The 16558-nt window shown below is 45.8% G+C and overlaps 1 protein-coding gene across 2 annotated transcripts in view; it reads left to right on the top strand.

Moving 5' to 3' along the window:
* Nucleotides 1-15737, top strand: part of vcanb (versican b) — a 31668-nt gene extending 15931 nt beyond the window's left edge. Inside the window, exons 8-16 of one of the 2 annotated variants that reach the window (XM_036967200.1) lie at nucleotides 3893-4071; nucleotides 4248-5718; nucleotides 5874-5987; nucleotides 6113-6226; nucleotides 8975-9133; nucleotides 9457-9539; nucleotides 12962-13106; nucleotides 13223-13405; nucleotides 13507-15737. In XM_036967200.1, coding sequence (XP_036823095.1) covers nucleotides 3893-4071; nucleotides 4248-5718; nucleotides 5874-5987; nucleotides 6113-6226; nucleotides 8975-9133; nucleotides 9457-9539; nucleotides 12962-13106; nucleotides 13223-13405; nucleotides 13507-13703 — 2645 coding nt within the window. In that variant the 3' untranslated portion in view covers nucleotides 13704-15737. The remainder of the gene's footprint in view (nucleotides 1-3892; nucleotides 4072-4247; nucleotides 5719-5873; nucleotides 5988-6112; nucleotides 6227-8974; nucleotides 9134-9456; nucleotides 9540-12961; nucleotides 13107-13222; nucleotides 13406-13506) is intronic. The other variant, XM_036967201.1, reaches the window with a different exon arrangement.
* Nucleotides 15738-16558: the final 821 nt, after the last annotated feature.

Here is a 16558-nt window from a genome sequence, read left to right as displayed (position 1 = left end):
TCGTGGATAAAAACAGCCCCCATATACCACACCTCCTCTGGCCTTATTGCTTAAGTATAACATTATGAGTCTCTGTGGGCGACTGCGTGTGCTGAAGGACTCTGTACTCTCTGGGCTTCAGAGTGAGCTGCTTGTAGTGACGCTCTGTCGGATCTCGACAGATGTCCAGTGTAGGAATGGTCAGTCAAAGATAGTAGCATGGAAAGAGAGTATACAGTACACATGGCTAAAGAGTGTGTGTGTGTGGGGCATGGACAGGAAGGAGACAGTGACCACCTATTAACCAGGCTACTGCTGGACAACTGTGTCCTAAAACTGACCTGATGCATCTCCATAATATATGCATATCTCCGTTATTAAAAGAGATTTCTAGCCTTGGCTGCTGTAGGAGTTCAGTATCTGTGGGAACATTTTAGATTTAGGAATGACCTAACTTAGCTGTGTTTCTCTCTGTGTGTGTGCATGCGTGGGTGGGTGGGTGGGTGGGTGGGCGTTATGGCGGGCCTTAGAGGGCCTACCATACCTCCTTGCCCATCCAAATAAAATATTGCTATATTTATAACTTATTTGACCAACACACGGCCAACAGAAAGATGCATCAATCTCATGAAAGCATCTGAGCGAGCGAGTGAAACGGCGCCCCTCTGTCCCAGTATGTGTAGACCACGTATCTGATCATGTCTGCACCAAAAGAGTATGGCGTGTCATACTATTTCTGGCCAGACAGCATCAGATACATGGGCCACATATAGAAGGGCGCTGTTTCGCTTGCTTGGGTGCTTTCTCCAGTGGTATGCTTAGTTTCAACAGAGAGGAAGAGGTGAAGCAAGAGGGCTCACTTTCACCAAATTCCGTCCAGTTAAAGCCCAATGCGTTTCTATGGGAGTAACATGCTTGTCGCCTGCCTTCCCGCCTTTGGGACCAAAGACTCCCATTGTTTAGGGCGGAGACATGAGCATCTCGTCAGTATATACAGGATCTCTGGTTTCAGCCAAAGGAAATTGGCGGGTGCAGTGCACTGTTAGGATGTTGGATTGCCCTGAAGTAAATGTATGTTTCGCCAAAATGTTATCATTTCTCCTGTGTAAATAAACCCATTCAAAATACATACCCAATTTTTAAATTTTTTTAATTTGAAGATAGAATGGAATGCAGACAGGAGCAGTAGGTAGATTGTGATTTAAAGAACCAGAATTTTCAGCAGGATATTTTCTACTGCTTTTATTTCCCCCCCGGCTTTAGGCCTATGTATTTTACTTAATTAACGATGGAAGTTATACGCCTACTGCTGAATCTCTTGAGTTCTGTGCTCTCATTTCTTTCGCCGCCAATGGATCACAGTGTGTCAATGGTCCATGTGATAGAGGCTAGTGGCTCTGCGCAAAGTCCAATTTTTTACTTCAGATTTTTAGGATTTAACCAGGTGACAATGATTTTTGAGAAACGAAAACGTTATTATTGAAATTCAACCGTTCCAATAAAAAGCACATGTCGAAATAATCAGAATTGGCAGATGGGTAGAAATGGTAGGATAAATTGTGAGCTTCCCCAAACTTGAATCCCACAAGCTGCCTGTGGACGTGGAAATCAAAGGCCCGTCCAACTGATTATTTCTGCCTCCGGGTCTGCTGTGTGTGCCTGACTGAGGATCACCTCCGGGTCTGCTGTGTGTGCCTGCTTTGCGTGCTTCCAGTGATGTCTTAAGGAAATCTCTGTCCTGACTGAGGATCACCTCTGGGTCCTTTCCAGCTGTTTGTTGTCTTGGTTTAATAGAGAAGTTGTGTCGTTATCATCTCTGTCCATTTGCAACCAGTTTACATGGAAGCACACCCGCAGGTTCTGCACAACCAGATGTGGACACACGGTAACTCATTTTTCGTTTTGTAGCTCGGCAGTTACTTTTCCGCGAGGGCGGGAGAGAGAAAGAGCGGCACACGTGACCCTGAGGTCAAATGGCAGAGCCTCTCTCAGATCAGTCAGCGTTGTAATCACTCTCAACTAATTGCTCCCTCGGTCTGCTCCCTTCATCGACCCTCTAACATTCCCATCTCTCCCTTCATTCCTTCCCAACATTACACCGCACCCCAAGCCTCTCCCCTTTTTCTCTTTTAATGTGTGTGAGTCTACCAGCTCCGCTACCCGATCCAAGCCATAACGTTTATGAATGGCTATTGTTTATTATTAAAGGGACATATTGTATATTGGATCCTGTATTGGGTCATATTTCAACCAGTAACTCAATAAGAGTTTAGTTCCTCAGTGGGTTATACTTCCACAATTTCTACACAAGTAAAGGGAATTGAGACATTGAAATATGGAGTATTACAGATGGGTCTTAATTTCATCACCCTTTTGTTGCTAAGAATTGTCCTGCACAGCAGGGAATGCCAACTTCTAGTGTATTTGAGTTTTAAAGGGTTCTAAAGTTTGTAATTGTGACATTTCAGACTTGATTTGCCCGAACGAAAAACTTATCAACCCCTACTAAAATGCCCATTATTATCACATAATAATTCACATTTCCTGTTGCAGCAGGATTATTCTCCTGTTGTAGCAAACTAGCTCAAATTAAGATCCTACATCTGTGTAGTTAAATCGTCCTGTTTGGCATATAGTAGATATAGTAGACATATAGCAGAATGTATCTGATCAGTATCTGATTCAGGGTCACGAAGGGACGGACACCTCTTTAGGTTGGGTTTGGGTTTTATTAACATGGTTAAGTATGACGAATACACACACACGCACACACGCACGCACGCACGCACGCACACGCGCACACGCACACACGCACACACACACACGCACGCACACACACACACACACACACACACACACACACACACACACACACACACACACACACACACACACACACACACACACACACACACACACACACACACACGCTCATTCAACGGCAGATTAAAAGTTTACCATCTCACATGGTTTTGTTTGTCCCCAGAGACATAACTAACCTCAGGTTTAGTGCTACCCTGTCCAAATGTGCTTCCCCTTGCACCCGTTCCCGCGATATAGGTTCCATGTGTACCATAAAGACCTAATGAAGACACAAACCTGCATTGTTCAAATAATGCTTCTGGCTCTCATTGAACCAGTCATAAGCCAACACACAGCATACACTATTAAGTCTTTGTGGATAGTATAACAGCATATTGGCATATTGCAATGCTGAAACAATTATCATTTATCAACCATGTGCATTAGAGTTTCACTGTGGTGTGTTTCTGGTAGACCTGAATCTGTAGGATTTGCAGGTCATTATGTTCACACACACACACACACACACACACAGCCTTGTACAGCTAACCTTGTGGGGACACACAATTCAGTCCCGTTCAAAATCCCTAACCTTAAACCTAACCTTAACTCTAACCCTAAACTGAACCCTAGCTCCTAACCCTAAAACTAACCCTAACTCCTAACCTTAAACCTAACCTTAACTCTAACCCTAAACTGAACCCTAGCTCCTAACCCTAAAACTAACCCTAACTCCTAACCTTAAACCTAACCTTAACTCTAACCCTAAACTGAACCCTAGCTCCTAACCCTAAAACTAACCCTAACTCCTAACCCTAAACCTAACCTTAACTCTAACCCTAAACTGAACCCTAGCTCCTAACCCTAAAACTAACCCTAACTCCTAACCTTAAACGTAATTCTAACCCTAACACAAATTATAATCTCAACCACAAACACCCTAGAAATAATGTCCCCAGTTTTTTTCTTCCGTTTACTATTCTTGCGGGGACTGCTGGTCCCCGCAAGAATAGTTAAACACGTCCACACACACACAGACACACAGACAGACAGACACCCTCACTGTTTATCTCACCTCCCTACTCTCCCTGTGTTGTTCCTGTGTTTCCAGTGGACCACATCCTGCAGATTCTGGGACACCCTTTAGGGGGTAATGGAGATTTCCAGTCCCCTCTCATCCCAGCCTTCCCAGTTACCCAGAGTGAGGCCATTCGCGGCAGTGAGGACTCTGACGGCATGCATCCCATCCCTTTTCCCCCAATGCTCAGCTTCATCAACGGGAAACACCAGGTCAGATTTACTGTGGCTGTCTGGATGTGTGAGAGGTGTTTAGCCTCTCTTTCAAGGACAATGGAAGTAGAAAAAGCCTAATTGAGATGGGTTGCATGAAGTGATACGACAATAACAACAATAAATATTCATTCATTCATTAATTTACTCATTCATCCATTCATCCATTCATTCAGCAGGAGGCTAGAGGAGACCAGTTTGAGATGGCCACACCAGTCTATGGTGAACTGGGAGGAGAGATGGAGCAAGGAGAGGTGAAAAGCCCCACTCCCTTTGACTATGACTCCATCCATACTGGAGAGACCAGTTCTACAGACACAGACGGAGATACAAACAGACACACAGCGAAAGACACGGACAGAGGCACAGGCAGAGACAGGACAGGAAAGACGGAGAGCTCCAATGGAACAACCCCTAATTCCCAACACACATCCCCAGTCTCTTCCCCAGTCTCAGCCTCATCCTCTGGTTCCCCCCATACTTCCCCAGATGGCGTCTCGCCTGACGAGGACATGGAAGGGTCAGGCGGCCGTACCCAGGAGGGCTCAGCAGAATACACCCGACCCACCCCCGCCTCAGACAGCCAATCAGCCGTGGTCACAGACGAGACGGAGATTGGAGGGGCGGAGAGTGTCACACACGCCCCGTCTCATACACACTCTGCTCACACTAAGGACACAAACACTATTGATACTTACACCAAGGACACACACACTCCATCACACGCACACTCTACTCACACTAAGGACACAAACACTATTGATACTGACACCAAGGACACACACACTACATCACAGACAGAGGCAGGAGACTTCGAGGGGTCTTCATCGGCAGAAGAGGAAGGCTCGGCACAGGAGGTGTACCCACCTGAAGACCCCAGATACACTAGCCCCGGCGGTCCTGGAGCCATCCAAGCTCCCCCGGTGGGGCCTGGGGTTGAGGGACAGGTGACTGTTACACCCAAACCAGAAGTCAGACCAGGAACCATGCCAACCCAGGCAGGAGAGACTGTAGGAGACCACCCTGGACATCACACAGACTCTTCTACACAGCACAGAGACCACTCCCGCCAACCTGCCACACAGGAGAAAGATCTCTCCACTCATACTAAAGCTCAGACCAGACACCCCGCTACAGATGGGAAGGACCAAACCAATCAGCATAACACACACGATAGGAATCACTCCACAGACACTCAGGATCGATCCATGTACCCCCCTACACAAACCACCCAGCGTCCAACACACGTTAGGGATCCCACCAAGAACCAGACCACATACCACAGAGATCACTCCACCCACACTAAGGATCAAACCAAACAGCCCTCTCACCCTAGATTCCCCCCCACCCACCATAAAAACCAAACCAGTCACTCTACCACAGATCAGAAGACCCCACAGCACCTGAACCAAACACACACACCCCCTGCACACCCCTCCACTCCACCTCCCTCCCGCCCCATCCCCGACTGGGCCCTGACCCCCCAGACCCCCCGGCCTGAGGGGGAGGAGTTTGTGGATTATGACCGGGCGATTGGTCCTCCTCTGCTGGAGGCCGGCCCCCATGCTCCTAAAGAACCTCAGTCCACATACCAACCTGAAACAGGAACTGACTACTACATCGTGGACCAGACTGTCGATGTCAGAGGTAGGTGTAAATCTCAGAGTCTATTCAGTGGTTTAACAATGGGTTGGTGACGTCATCACGGCCGCTGTCATCTCTGCTCTCATGGTTGTTGTTGAATGATGATAATGATGTTGTTGATGACGACGATGAGGATGATATATGTGTGTGTGTCTCAGGACTGCAGCAGTGCACATTGAATGTGTGTTTGAACAAAGCGTCCTGCTACCAGAGAGGCAGAACCAGCATCTGTGTGTGTCCAACTGGATACACTGGACAGCGCTGCGAGACAGGTACACACACACACACACACACACACACACACACACACACACACACACACACACACACACACACACACACACACACACACACACACACACAAGCAGATATCATATTGTCTCTGTTATTTGTGTAGATGTTGATGAATGCCAGTCCAACCCATGTCGTAATGGAGCCACCTGTATGGACGGAGTCAACTCCTTCACCTGTTTGTGTCTACCCAGCTACACAGGAGGGCTCTGTGAACAAGGTAGGTAACCACCCACACACACACACACACACACACACACACACACACACACACACACACACACACACACTCACACCTGTGCAGCTGCTTTAAAAACCTAATCAAGGCTTTTACAAAAAGAGACAGCCCTTCAAGCCAACTCACAGTTCTGTCCAAATGTGGTAAATCATTCCGTGGAATAGTGGAACTGCCAGCTCTTGGTCATATGTAGTCGGTAGACAGACTACATTCTCTGGTTCAGACTGGGAAACCAATGTGACTACAGCTGTATCGGATGGGAACACCCACCACACACACACACACACACACACACACACACACACACACACACACACACACACACACACACACACACACACACACACACACACACACACACACACAGTGAGTCATGTCTCTGCTCCCTGCGTATCCCCTGAAACTGGGCGTTAGATCTACAGTCCACACTTGATTAGTTCCAGGTCCACTGCCAGTATTTCTACTACTCAACAACTAACCTACACACACATTGGCTCACGTGCACACACACTTACTGTACATGCATTGTGCACATTCACATTCTTACTGTCTGAACAGTGCATATATGCAAATGTCATGCAAAACAAAATGTGTTTGTGCTTAGCGAGGGAAGAGTGTATGATAAGTTAATACGCTAATGAAGTTTGCTGCTGATAGACAGCCTGAGGTCCTGGGTAAAGAGTTCATAACCCCCCACCTAACACACACCACACACACACCACACACACACACACACACACACACACACACACACACACACACTCTCTCTCTGTCTCTCTCTCTCTTCGTCGCTCTCTGTCTCTCTCTCCCTCTCTCTCTCTATTTCTCTCTCTCTGTCTCTCTCTCTCTCCGTCGCTCTCTGTCTCTCTCTCCCTCTCTCTCTCTATTTCTCTCTCTCTCTGTCTCTCTCTCTCTGTCTACCAGTCTTGATTGAGCCCTTTATAAGGTTAAATACAATATGTTTTGTATGTTTCTCTAGTCATTCCAACCCATTATAATCAATGACATCGCAAAGACCTGCTTATTCAGCCTGTATGGTATGAATGGGACTGGTCATTCCCTAGCGATGAATATAACATAAATTCTTGTGGGAAACAAGCATAACATACTCAAGAAATTAAAATAGTTTTTTACAGATTGGCATTCGCCATATCAATTGTCTCATCAATACATTTTTCGTAACCTATTGAACTTCAACATTCCAGAGTAGAACACACAGAAGAAACTTCCAGAATGACGGAACTACTCTAAACAACTATTCAGACTTGTTGTTTTACGAGAACAGTGTACCAGGGATTCATGTTGTGAATGGTCACCTCATCCAAGCCAGCAGTGCGCCGGATCATGGCGTTCTGACGTACACTTCACGGCCAAAAGTTTGTGGACACCTTCTTGTCGCACATCTCATTCCAAAATCATGGCCGTTGATATGGAGTTGGTCCCCCCCCCCCCCCCCCCTTGCTGCTATAACAGCCTCCACTCTTCTGGGAAGGCTTTTCAGTAGTTGCTGGGACTTGTTTCCATTCAGCCATAAGAGCATCAGTGAGGTCGCATACTGATGTTGGGCGATTAGGCCTGGCTCACAGTCGGCGTTCCAATTCATCCCCAAGAAGGGGTTGAGGTCAGGGCTCTGTGCAGGCCAGTCAAGTTCTTCCACACCTATCTCCACTAACCATTTCTGTATGGACCCCGCTTTGTGCACAGGGGCATGTGATAAATCACTCCAGAGAACGCTCCAGAATCCAATGGCTGTGAGCTTCACACCACTCCAGCCGATGCTTGGTATAGCGCCTGGTGATCTTATGGCTTGTGTGCAGCTGCTCGGCCATGGAAACCCATTTCATGAAGCTCCCAAAGAACAGTTCTTGTGCTGACGTTGCTTCCAAAGGCAGTTTGGAACTCGGTAGTGAGTGTTGCAACCGTGAACAGACTACTTTTACGTGCTACTCGCTTCAGCACTCGGCGGTCCCGTTCTGTGAGCTTGTGTGGCCTTGACATTTCCACTTCACAATAACAGGACTTACAATTGACCGGGGTCAGCTCTAGAAGGACTGACTGGTTGGAAAGGTGGCTTCCTATTGACAGTGCCACATTGAAAGTCACTGAGCTCTTCAGTACTGGTCATTGTACTACCAGTGTTTGTCTATGGAGTGTTGCATGTGTGCTGGATTTTAAACACCTGTCAGCAATGGGTGTGGCTAAAATAGCCAAATGCACAACTTTTGGCCATATAGTGTATTATTGTGGGCACACTGGCATGCATTCCATGGCCAAATATAACCAAGTCCAACATTAACAAAGAGGGTTCACTATGGCGCTACAGTCCCTTTGTGCAGAAGCATGCCCTTCTGTTCTCATCTATTGACTGGCCTTGCATAGGCGGGTTCAATGTGCGTGCGTCCATGACAGCTAGGTAAGCCTGCGTGTTTGGCCCAGAGAATAAGGTACTGGTGAGTGTTTCGAAACAGGCTAATGAGTTTCAACTGTGAGCCTAAGACTCATTCAGCCAGCTGGAGCTCTCTCTCTCTCTCTCTCTCTGTCTCTCCCTCTCTCTCCCTCTCTCTCCCTCTCTCTCTGTCTCTCCCTCTCTCTCTCTCTTACAATCCACCCTTTGTTTTAGTTTCTCTCTCTTTCGCCCTCTGTTTCTCTCTCTCTCTACACCTCCAAGTTTGTGCAATTTGTTTCATCTCTGGAGATATTGTTAGTCATTGGTTCCTCTCACCCCCCCAGACACGGAGGTGTGTGAGTATGGCTGGCAGAAGTTCCAGAGCCAGTGTTATAAGCACATCACCCACCGTCGCACCTGGGACACTGCCGAGAGGGAGTGCCGTCTCCACGGAGCCCACCTCGTCAGTGTTCTGTCACTGGAGGAGCAGCTGTATGTCAACGGTAAGTCCGCCTCCTTTAGGTTCTCATAATTCACAGGTCACAGGCCCGGGTTAGGGTGAGAGGTCAGTGGGTAGAGAGTAATCTCTTCTGTAAACATGCCAGCGTTATTGGGTTAGACAGAGGAACTTGGGAAGGGGTAGGGGAGAAGGGAGGTACAGAGTTCAGGAAAGTGGGAGAGAGGGAAAGTTTGGCAGTGTTTCTGGGCTGAGAAAGCAGTCTTTGGGAACATGAGGCTCGTTTTTTAACACGTCTTAAAATGTCTTTGTTATTTCCTGTGGTAGAGCTAAAGAGAACCAGGTCTAACGGTTGTTTCTAACCCCCAGGTCTGGGCCATGACTACCAGTGGATCGGTCTAAACGACAAGATGTTTGAGAGAGACTTCCGCTGGACTGACGGCAGCATCATGGTAAGACAGGAGAAAATCACCCTGATAAGATATTATATGATACGAGTGTTACTTCTTATTATATACACACACACACACACACACACACACACACACACACACACTGTCCAGCTGTTTTCTCTGTATGACGTCTGGACTGAGATATGGAGGAAGGACAGTGTGTGTGTGTGTGTGTGTGAGTGTTTCTGTCCACACACAGCCACAGGAGAGAGACACAGATGATAATGTTGAAACACTGTTGTTTTAATGGAGTTATTTCTCAGTACTGCGAGACACACCCTTGTTCAGTTCTAGGTGTACCAGTGTGCATTTGGGCGTGTGTTCAAGTTAACATGCATCACTGCATTGTTGAAGACGTTTGACCCAGGGACACTGTGACAAAAAAAGAGCCCAGGGAAGAGAGGTGATCGGCGGGTAGAGATTGGGAGAACTCTCCCTGTCTGGAAGTTGGCTAAACATTTGGGTCAGCTACAGATAGAGATTATGGGGCTGGCTCACTTAGATGGAGCGCCCCCTTATGGCTTCTCTGTATATTACAGCCACTGACTGAGCTCTATTCAGCAAAAAACATCCAAATGAATGACAGATTTCTTCAATGATCGTAGATGAATTCTGACAACAAAAAAAAATGGTATTTTAAAGGAGTATGGGGGCACGCTGACACCTTTACTCCACCTCAGCGCGATTCAAATCCAATCCAATTTCATTTGTCACATGCTTCGTAAGCAACAGGTGTAGACGAACAGTGAAATACTCTTCCCTACAATGCAGAGAGAAAGAAAATATTGGAGAAATAATAGAACATGAAAACATGCAGTAATAATAGATACAAAATGAGTAACAATAACTTCGCTTTGTACAAGGGGTACCAGTGTCGAGCCGATGTGCAGGGGTACGAGGTAATTGAGGTAGATACAGTACATTCAGAAAGTATTCAGACCCCCTTCCCTTTTTCCACATTTTGTTACATTACAGCCTTATTCTAAAATGGATTAAATTGTATTTTTCCCCAATCAATCTACACACAATACCCCATACTGACAGAGTGAAAAGAGGTTTTTAGAAAACGTTGCTAATTTAGTCAAATTAAAAACAGCAATACCTTATTTACGTACCTTATTTACATAAGTATTCAGACCCTTTGCTATGAGACTTCGAAATTGAGCTCAGGTGCATCCTGTTTCCATTGATCATCCTTCAGATGTTTCTACAACTTGATTGGAGTCCCCCTGTGGTAAATTCAATTGATTGGACATGATTTGGAAAGGCACACACCTATCTATATAAGGTCCCACAGTTGACCGGACATGTCAGAGCAAAAACCAATGGCGAGGGAATTTTCCAAAGAGCTCCGAGACAGGATTGTGTCGAGGCACAGATTTGGGGAAAGGGTACCAAAATATTTCTGCAGCATTGAAGGTCCCCAGGAATACAGTGGCCTCCATCATTCTTAAATGGAAGAAGTTTGGAACCACCAAGACTCTTCCTACAGCTGGGCGCCCTGCCAAACTGAGCAATCGGGGGAGAAGGACTTTAGTCATGGAGGTGACCAAGAACCTGATGGTCACTCTGAATGAGCACCAGAGTTCCTCTGTGGAGATGGGAGAACCTTCCAGAAGGACAACCATCTCTGCAGCACTCCTCCAATCAGGCCTTTATGGTAGAGTGGCCAGACGGAAGCCACTCCTCGGTAAAAGGCACATGAGAAAAGTCACCTTAAGGACTCTCAGACCATGAGAAACAAGATTCTCTGGTCTGATGAAACCAAGATTGAACTCTTTGGCCTGAATGCCAAGTGTCACATCTGGATGAAACAATGAACCTAAACACTTAGTAAAGACAAGGCAGCAGTGGCTTCGGGACAAGTACTGAGTAAAGGGTCTTAATACTTATGTAAATGTGATATTTCCGTTTTTCTTTTAAAGCAGTTGCAAAATTAAAAAAAAAATATCGGTTTTCACTTTGTCATTATGGGGTATTGTGTGTAGATTGATGAGGTGGAAAAAATGATTGAATCCATTTTAGAAAAGGCTGTAAGTTAACAAAATGAGGAAAAAGTCAAGGGGTCTGAATACTTTCCGAATACACCGTACATGTATCATGGAATAAAGTGACAGATAGTGAGTAGCAACAGCGTATGTTTTGAGTAAACAAAGTTACCTCAAAAAGGGTTCATGCAGATAGTCCCAGTAACTCTCTGGTTAACCATTTAACTCACTTTTTAGCAGTCTTATGGCTTGGAAGTAGAAGCTGTTCAGGCTCCTGTAGGTTCCAGTGACACCGCCTGGTATAGAGTTCCTGGATGGCAGGGAGCTTGGCCCCAGTGATGTACTTGACCCTCTGTAGCGCCTTGCGGTCGGATGCCATGCAGCTGCCACACCAAGCGGTGATGCAGCCAGTCAAGATGCTCTCAATGGTGCAGCTGTAGATCTTTTGGTGCAGCTGTAGATCTACTAGTACCCCTGGGTGTACTTGGCATACCCACAGGGGGTACTTAAGAAGACTCATGAGACCATAGGCCTACTGGTAAAATGCACATTAGGGGGTACTTCAGGGGTACTCCGGGCAGAGTACTCACATCTCCCTCATTAGCTTTAAGCACCAGCTGTCAGAGCAGCTTACAGATCACTGCACCTGTACATAGCCCATCTGTAAACAGCATATCATATCTATCTACCTACCTCATCCCCATACTGGTATTTATTTATTTATTTTGCTCCTTTGCACCCCAGTATCTCTACCTGCACATTCAACTTCTGCCGATCTACCATTCCAGTATTTAATTGCTATAATGTAATTACTTTGCCACCATGGCCTATTTATTTCCTTAACTTACCTCATTTGCACTCAGTGTATATAGACTTTTTGTTTTCTTTTGTTCTACTGTATTATTGACTGTATGGTTTGTTTATTCCATGTGTAACTCTGTGTTGTTGTATGTGTCGAACTGCTTTGCTTTCTCTTGGCCAGGTCGCAGTTGCAAATGAGAAAAAAAAAGAGTCAAATTCAGTTAGTGGTACAGTAATAGATAAGGAACCACTGCAGTAGGAGTCTCCATCAGTGAATGAGAGATCCATCCTCCTCAGTGAATGATGAAATGAAAACAGTGAAACGTAAATAGCAGGGTTCAAAAAGGAACTGTGTGTCATGTCCCAATAAACTTGTTGAAATGTATTGTCATCTGGTCCCTATAGAAGCTAGTGATTAATGAGATTTGCAAAGACGTTACATTAAGATTCCTTCCGTGTTATGCGGTGACTAGCTTGTAGGTCAGGTGTAGTCTGATTAAGGATCCTATACCGTATGAGGGCTGTGGGGGCTATCAGAGTAACTGGGATGCAGTAAAGGTGCTAATGAATGTGGCTGCAGGTAAAAAAGGCCTACACTTTGGTGATGATGACAGCGTGCGATTGTATTTGCAGCAATATGAGCACTGGCGTCCCAACCAGCCAGACAGTTTCTTTCAGTCTGGAGAGGACTGTGTGGTGATGATCTGGCACGAGGGAGGACAGTGGAATGACGTACCCTGCAACTACCACCTCACCTTCACCTGCAAGAAGGGCACAGGTAACGCACGCACGCACGCACGCACGCATGCACGCACGCACGCATGCACGCACGCACGCATGCACGCACGCACGCACGCATGCATACCTAACCCCTGTCCTCTCTCTTCCCTCCAGTCTCTTGCAGCCAGCCCCCAGTAGTGAAGGATGCTCGTGTGTTTGGTTCTATGAAGCCTCGTTATGAGATCAACACTCTGATTCGTTACCACTGTAAAAACGGCTTCATACAGAGATACCCCCCCACCATCCGCTGCCGTGACAACGGCCAATGGGACAGCCCCAAGATCACCTGCATGAGCCGTGAGTACTGCCCACTTCTTCTGTCTCTGACTACCCCCCACCCAACTAATCAGGGCCTAGATCCAACGATATTAACAATCTCTCTTTTTGTTTTTTTTCAGCCGCTACCTACCAGAAGTCTTTCGCTTCTAGGAAACACACCGACAATCACAATCATAACCAGAATCAGTACAATCACAATAATCACAACCAGTTCAACTATCAAAACCAACAATACAACAGCCAAAACAATCAAGACCAACAGAAGACCAACAACCAAAAGCAAAAACAGCAGAGCGAGAGGAGACATCAACACTAATCTGATCTCTGGTCAGTCCTTAAAAGCGCAGATACGGTTGCAAAAGGAACTTTCCCCAAATTTCTGGATTTCTGGAAAATGTGGGAATTTCTGAGAAAATGTACAGTTATTCTGCATCCCTAATCCCAGAGCAACTCAGATCAGATCACATCCAACGGGCTAGCTAGAACCCATAGATATACATATATATATATGTGTATATATATGTGTGTGTATGTATATGTATGTCAATTTGTATGTCAATTTATCTGGATAGGGGCATGGGGTTATTTCACAAGGTTTAGTCATAATCAGCAAGCTAACTCTAATAAACTCTGATAAAACACTTTTCTAGTTTATAAACAGGTGTTATGAACATTGTTACAGAGGGGATTGAGTCCATTTCAAATTCAACCAGGACAAATTGAAGTTTCAGAATATTTATTTAAGTTAGCTGGCTAACTCGATTTTGACCTTGCTTCGTGAAATCCAACCCCAGATCACTTCTAATTCTTCCTACAACCGTGACACCACAGTGCCTTAATGGTTAACACAGTGTCCAATGTCCATCTCAATGGACATTTCTCAATCCAGCGCCTTCTGCTCTAGAGATGGACATTTCTCAATCCAGCGCCTTCTGCTCTAGAGATGGACACATCTCAATCCAGCGCCTTCTGCTCTAGAGATGGACACATCTCAATCCAGCGCCTTCTGCTCTAGAGATGGACACATCTCAATCCAGCGCCTTCTGCTCTAGAGATGGACACATCTCAATCCAGCGCCTTCTGAACATTTCCCCCTTGCCCTGTTTCTTTACCCCGTAGAAATAACCCACTAAAAATAACAGACGTAAAACCCCAATTGTTTTGTTGGCGACACGTTTGCAATATTCCCATGAAAGAGCCCATTAAGTTAAAGGAACATGAATTGTTACGTTGTTTCCAATATTTGCAATGTTTTTTTCCCCCTTCTCTCTCTCTCTCACAGAGTTTATCACAATCTTCGGTCAGTCACTTAATTTGAAAAGTCACCATGAAGTGAAATCTGTCTCATTAACGACTGTTGCCGTATGGTGCACACAGTAGGACTCATATCAGGAACGAGCTCAATCAGTTCCTTATAGGAGAGGACATGAAGAGAGGTCCGTGTCAGACGGTGTCTGTGACAGGTCACCTCCTTCAGTGGCGCTCCAGCATATACAAACGCATCTGCCGACGTCTTCTCCTTAAAGGCAATGGGTTTTTTTAAAGGGAATGGGCTTCATACGCTGAACCAATTTTGTTATTGTTATGTGTGCAATGACACATGGGAGAAGAGAGAGTGCAATTGAATGTCAAGTCTTGTAGGTGGGAAAAGTTATGTAAGAAGCTGTGGCCGTTTAATTTATTGCATATGTTACACCTATACACGGCCTGTGATACTGTTCAACTGAAGTGGCTATTGTAAGGGTGACTTGTTTGGCTGTTTCCAGACATCTGCCTTGCGTAGAGGGAACCTTGTCTTACATCGTGTGGCCTTCCCATATTCTGTTTAGTAAAGTTCTACAATACAGATATCTGAGCTGTGATGGCGCTGTTCAGGGGGATGACTTGTACCTGCGAGTCACCACAAACTGCTCTCAACAGAGGCGACTTTGAGAAGCATTCCAAGGCACTTGAGCTATGACCATTTATTCAGAAATGCCACAAATAATGATTCTTTCCCCGAGGACAGAAAGGACTGGGTGAAGAAACAGCATTGGAAGTTGGTAGCCTAGGGCCTCTGTTCTTCAGTTAGGATTCTGGTTCATGTGTCTTCTTTGTTTACTGCTTTCATCCGTTCTGTCTTCTCTCCGTGTATGTGTTCTATCATAGTGTTTTATCATCCAAATGATGTGTGTTTCTACCCCAGAGAGCTGTATCGGGGGGGGGGGGGGGAGATTTTGTCCGTTTTTATGTTCTTGTATCTGTTGTGTATGTCCCCAAAAACCCACTAATACTGTACCTATACACCATCCTGTGCTCCCATCTCACCTTGCGCTGACTGTGCAATAAAAATAAATGCGAATAAACCGATTTCACCCAGTGTGTATCCATATTCTCACACTTCATATCTCAGTGCAGGAGATGAATCGATAAATCCACTTGAGCTTATTGAAAAAGTATCCCAGTGTCTTTACCCGTCATAAGTACTGACTGGCCCACAGAGGAAAGTCTGGGGTTTTACCGGTGTGAGCGACGACGGATGACGCATACTCTCCCCCCAGTGAATCAACGAATGGATGGAGGAATGAATGAAAGGCTTGAACTGAATAAATGAGTATCTTTCCTGTCTTGTCAGTCAGTGCAGCCCTGCTGTGGGTCCAGGCAACAGCTGCTTGCAGGCTAGGTCGGGGATCCTAGAATAGTGCTCTCCTCTGGAAACCAGCATGAATATATGAGCCGCTACCGGCAAACCAACGTCTCGACCTCATGCCGTCATCCAGCTCCTAAAACAATCTGCTGCTTTGACAGACATTTTTCAGTTGCAAGATCAGCGAACAGAACAGGAATACCATGAAAAGGCCTCTGTGTACTTCTGTAATTCCCCCCAAAACTGGCAGGAAAACCCTTTACGCAAACGTTCCCCACCCTTTGGAAACACGTACATTACTTCCTGTGTGTGTGTGTGTGCAGGCATGAATCACTGAAGGCCTATGTCTTTACACTTGGCAATCACAGTGTGCTTCAGTCCCAAACCAGCCCCTCTCCTCTAACCAATAGATACTGTACCATGGCTCTTACTATAGCCCTTATTCCTACCACTCAGCAGTGGTACACACACAAAGCTGCAAGTCCAGGTAGTTTGGTTTCCATGGCAACAAATACGAAGCAAAGTCAGGATTATTTATTTGAATT

This window comes from Oncorhynchus mykiss, chromosome Y (assembly GCF_013265735.2).
Source record: "Oncorhynchus mykiss isolate Arlee chromosome Y, USDA_OmykA_1.1, whole genome shotgun sequence".
Lineage (NCBI taxonomy): Eukaryota > Metazoa > Chordata > Actinopteri > Salmoniformes > Salmonidae > Oncorhynchus > Oncorhynchus mykiss.
Note: the sequence above shows the minus strand (reverse complement) of the source record. Positions and strands in the feature narration are given on the sequence as shown.